Genomic DNA, 5,341 nt, shown 5'->3' with positions numbered 1-5,341 from the left:
TTGTACCTCATGTACCATTTACATGGTTTTGAGTGAATAAATTGAATTAAATTGAATTGTAACAAAAAATTCAACTTTTTGATAAATTCTATGATTTTTTAACCTGTAACAGAATATAAGGTATTTAAGTTAGTTTGGCAAAAGTTAAATATTTTTCAGTTTTTACAGTTATTATTTTGTCTCTCTATTGAAAAATATTTTATTAAATTTTATTCAAAATCGGGTAATTCAATCCTTTTTTTCTCTCTATAAGGCACAGTCATTACACATAAACTGAATGTTACAATAGAATTGATAACTGATGTAACTACACGTAATATTTGACAAGGAAGTATAATTATTAATTACCCTCTTCACTCAACACGTGCATGCAGTACATGTTTATATTTAACGTTGTCAAAAGATCGACTGCACTTCAAACATGTTTGGTATTTGTTGCAGCCTATCCAACAATATAATGTGCACGATTATTTTGCACATGATGGTGCATTATATGAAGGTTTTTGTTTCAAAAATTTTAGATATTCTGAAAAAGTTTTAACATTTTACATTTGTTAGATTCCTGGATAACCGTGTCATAAATACATGACTAGATGAATTGGTTTTGCCTTTACTCCGTCACTTGTTGATACATCACTACAACTCATATATAAGCACACTTAAACTTCTATCAATTTTCATTACCTTTATTATACAACCATGTCATAATTTAAACTTAACAAGTAATATTCAACAATATATCACAGTAACTTATTTCACAGTTTATAAAAGGAAAGTGCACAGGAAACTATATTATGTGTATCCTCTCTCGTCTTTCACTTTCAGGAATCTTTATTCACGTTATAGTAATTTCACTTTCCATGGATATGTTGTATTGTTTGTCATATTCTTTATATCACAGTTCAGCTTTTCACCTTTGCACTGAAAGGTCCTCGGAACAAATGGCGAAATGGTGCGTTGTTATCCACACTGTTTGGAAGTTTCGGACAACTGATGCAAAATTTTCGTTTGTTACGAAGAATTCCGCACTCACAGAGAAAGGGGTGTCTCTGTTGTTCTCATTAGTTTTTATAACTTCCTTCAACTGTAACGACATAGTTTACCCGACCATTTTCTGCTTTCAACCAGAACATCAATGCCATTCTTAGGGACAATTGCACCTCTACATTCCAGTTCTATTGCTTTAGATGCATCACAAGGTTTGAATGAGAACTGCTTCAGAATTCGGACCATTGCGATCTTTGTTTCCAGCATGGCAAATCGTGAACCAATACAGCTTCTTGGACCAGCACCAAATGGCAAAAAGGAGTATGGTTTGATATGTTGTTTATTTTCTTTTGTGAATCTAAAATAAGAATACACAGACAAGATGATAAAATTGAAAACTCTGTTTGATATTTTGAGGTCTCAAAAACATTGTGAGTTGTTTTCCTTTTCAAGAAAAAAATAATCCATATCGCATTTCCTTACCTCTCAGGGTTGAAAACAGAGGGTTGATCCCAGAATTCCTTGTCATGATGGAGACCCCAAACATCAGCTTGTACATTCATTCCAGCAGGAATAGTAATCCCATTATAGGTAGCTGTTTCTTTGGCTTGTCTCGTCACAATTCTAAAAATATGAAAGGCAAATGCTTTGTTAATGATATTATTTCTTTTTTTAGATTTGAAATCGAAATCAAAATATCTGAAAATTTTAAAGTTAAGAAAAAACATTCCAAGATTCTTACAATGATGCTGTTGGATAGAGTCTGCAAACTTCGTCAAAGACCATGTCGAAATAAGGTAGTTCTTTCACGTTTTCATAACTGACTTCATTCTGGAAAAAAAGGAAAAAAATAATTTTTCTTCTACACACTCTTCCCAAAAGTCAGTATTTTTGTTTTAGGATCTAAAATAATTCCCTTTGTTGGATACTCCCTTACCTCTCCAATAATGGAGTCAATTTCTTCTGCCAACTTCTTTTGACTGTGTGGGTTGTGGGCCAGCACGTGACTCAGGAATGCTAAAACTGTACTGGTGGTTTCGTATCCCGCCAAAAGGAAGGTCATACTCTGTGCCACAATCTCCCTCTCACTGAAAGCACTACTTCCATCCTTGACTTTCGAGAAGAGCATTTGCTGAACCAAGTCAAAGGTACTTGCATTTGCCTTTAAAAGAAATCATAATGCACTGTTATATAATTAATTATGTACATGGGTGTAAGTAATTTTCAATGAATGTTTTTTTTTTAAATACTAAGTATGTTTATTTGTTTGTTATTATTTTTTACTTTTATTTAGCTAATTGACGCTTACCCCCATTTCCTTCCTAATTTCAATAATCTCCTTCATCTTCAGCCTAATCCATACTACTGGGTTCATCCCAAATAGGACTACGATGTTCTTAAGAGCAAAAACAAAGTACTGGAGAAAAGGAATCAGCACTGAAAACGAAAGAAATTTAATGAAGTCTGGATCCTTTAATACAATTTTTGAAAATAGATACATGTATCATGACAAGAAAATCACTTGGTAACCCATAAATGCAGACTTACTGACTGCTGGAAGAATCATGGTTTTGCTGAGTCGGTTGAATAGACTTCTAACATTGGTCAAGAAAGGATCTTCCTCATCAACCTGGGCGTTTGTACGTAATCCAAAAGCACATCGACCGATGACATCCAAAGTCAGGCACTGGTAAAGGCTGGAAAAGAGAATTAAATGAAATTACATATTGCTTATTATATTTCAAAGGTTAAATTTTCCCTGGTGAGCAATTGAGGATTGATAGTATTAAACACTTACTCATATATGTCAAGTTTTTTGGAAGTCTTGGCTTTTTTCTCCATGTTCTCCAGGAAGTGGTCAGTACATTCATTCATGATTCCGAACATCTGTTTCAGTTTCCCAGCACTGAAGGCAGGGGTCAATAAAGTCCTGCTTCGCTTCCATTGGTGTCCATTCTCCAAGAACAATCCTAAGCTTTTGCGAGGAGCCAACGGAAAAGGCTGCAAACAGAAAAAAGATTTTCAAGGTTAGAACCATTTTTTTTAAAATAATGCAGATCTAAATTAGATTTTAATTGTTTCTGTCACTTGTATGTCTGGCTGGTATGTACCTTTCTTGATTGGAAGTTCTCGAAGTCCTTTACCAAAACTTCCTTGAGCAGCTCTGGGTCGCTTACAGAAATAACTGGGGTGTAGCCTTCAAAGTATCTGCAAAAGAAGTGAAACCATTCATCATTAGTTTTATTTACATGTTTTTATTAATCATGTTTGCATATTTTTTTTATTGTATCAAGGCACAAAATACTAAACACTATGAAGATCAAGTGTACCTACCCAAACACTCGCCCATACTCTTTTCTCCAGTCAATGATAGCCTGTAACTGTCCCTACAATCGCAACACAAATAAAATTATCAACAATCGTAATTTTAAAAGAAATTTTGGAATAAAAGATGTTCGTACATTTATTTGCAGGAAAATATGGCAAGCAACCCACGTTTGAAGCATTATTGACTAATAAAGGCAAAGAAAAAAGTAAACAGCAAAAGAAAGTTGTTTAAGCATTATAATAACATCTGTTTTAAATATATTTCAAATTAATAAAGTAGTAATTATTAACATTAAGCAGTACCTTTTTCAGAATTTCTGGGAGGTTGCCGAGGAAAAGAGTCGGTTTTGGTCCAGGGATTCCGAGCCTCTCAAATGTTTGAAAATGATAGACAAAATATCTGAAAGTAATAATTAGTTTCTTAAATCACGCTGTTAATTAACATGAGTCAGCTGTCTCAGATATAAATCAAACATGTATTACAATGAGTTTGAAGCACATTGAATTGTTACTGCACTGAAAGAACTTTATTTTATGATATAACGCTAGTAGTTATATACATGTACACTTACTTGAAAAGTGACAGGGCAAGAATAACTCCAGTTAAAATGAAAAGTATCATGTTGTCATAAACAATAAGAAATATCCGTCTCGTACTTATTGCTTTGAATCTGTTACCTTCAGAAAGTACTCATGCGATTTAAACCACCGAACACATAGTATCATTTTTTATTCATAAAATTGGGCTGTTTTTCCCACGTACTGCGCATGCCCAAGAGGCGGAGTTAACCAATACAAAATATATCAGTGGTCCTAGATTTGGAATTTGAAGGGCCGTGTTTGTCTTATTTGAAATATATTTATCAATGATCGATGATAAGATGGCTAAAATATTCCTTTTATAGAAACTTATCTGTCTTTCGAAGCCACATTTGAATTTTATTCCAAATTTAGACTCAACTTCTCAAGTATTTTCTAAATACAGACACTTTTCAGATGAGAATGAAGACCGTGTGCAGTCTCTGAGCCAGGGGATTTACTATTGACTCCAATGTCTAACAGTTTTTAAAGTTCACCTAATAAGTTAAGGAGTTTGTTTATTATAACATTAAGGTATTTGTATAGTTCATTGACTTCGTTTTCATTGTCATTTTTTTTAAATTTATTACTATTTGAAAACGGTATTTAAAGCGATTGAAAAATTGTCTAGTAATATTTAAAAGAAATCACGATTTAATAAGATTGTACAAATAGGAGCGTTTCCAATACATTATTTTAACATAATTTTTCAATTTTTTTTTTTATATTGTGTCTTATTTATTTAAAAATTTTCTATGACCGAAATGCACAATAAAAGAAGATGATTTTTTAAAACCATATACAGATACCGAATTTTGCGGATAAATGTAGGCGAAGATTTTTTTTTACAATAGAATTAATAGTATAAAGATCAAGCTGTATTATACATTTGAAATAAGAAATTATGGCATTTTATTGCATTCTTAATGTAAATAAGAATTCCAAAAATCTTACAAAGGAAATATTATTAAAGTTATTTACTACATTGTAGACACACTTCAATTCACTTACGTAAATATAATCATTTAAATTATATACATAAATATAAATATATAACTTTAAATTATGTGCATAAATATTATTTAGAATTTTCTATATCATGAACTTATTTATCTCAAAAAATGTAAAATAAATACAGTAAAATATAAAAAATTGTATTCAAAACTTTGTTATGTTTTATCTTTAAATGACGTACAATTTCTATTGAAATTATATGTACATGTATCTCCTACGAAAAAATTTAATAAAATATTGATTGTTCTGCTTTTTTAAAAATATCAATAATATGTCTATTCATTAATTGTGCAAAAGTCTTGACTAATAATATCTTACTTTATTTGAAGTTTCAAATTTAAAATTCTAAATGATCCAACTACATATATATCTACCAGAACAATAATAATTTTTAAGTAATGTTTGCTTAATGGTATATAGTATAAAAGTATGG

At 31.3% G+C, this 5,341-nt stretch overlaps 1 protein-coding gene across 1 annotated transcript; it reads right to left on the bottom strand.

The window, feature by feature from the left end:
* Nucleotides 1-516: 516 nt before the first annotated feature.
* On the bottom strand, nt 517-4,364 carry LOC134250073 (cytochrome P450 3A4-like). Its single transcript, XM_062732426.1, has 11 exons — nt 3,888-4,364; nt 3,619-3,715; nt 3,322-3,374; nt 3,099-3,195; nt 2,786-2,988; nt 2,536-2,684; nt 2,297-2,424; nt 1,925-2,149; nt 1,730-1,818; nt 1,471-1,611; nt 517-1,345 (listed from the first exon to the last, which is right to left on the bottom strand). Exons 1-11 carry the CDS (start codon nt 3,935-3,937, stop codon nt 1,081-1,083), a joined length of 1,497 nt encoding a protein of 498 aa, XP_062588410.1. The 5' UTR covers nt 3,938-4,364; the 3' UTR covers nt 517-1,080.
* Nucleotides 4,365-5,341: the final 977 nt, after the last annotated feature.

The sequence above is a fragment of the Saccostrea cucullata genome, unplaced genomic scaffold, assembly GCF_032062105.1.
Source record: "Saccostrea cucullata isolate Sc308-1 unplaced genomic scaffold, CSIRO_AGI_Scuc_v1 ctg1645, whole genome shotgun sequence".
Lineage (NCBI taxonomy): Eukaryota > Metazoa > Mollusca > Bivalvia > Ostreida > Ostreidae > Saccostrea > Saccostrea cuccullata.
This window is presented reverse-complemented; position numbering and strand designations above follow the sequence as displayed.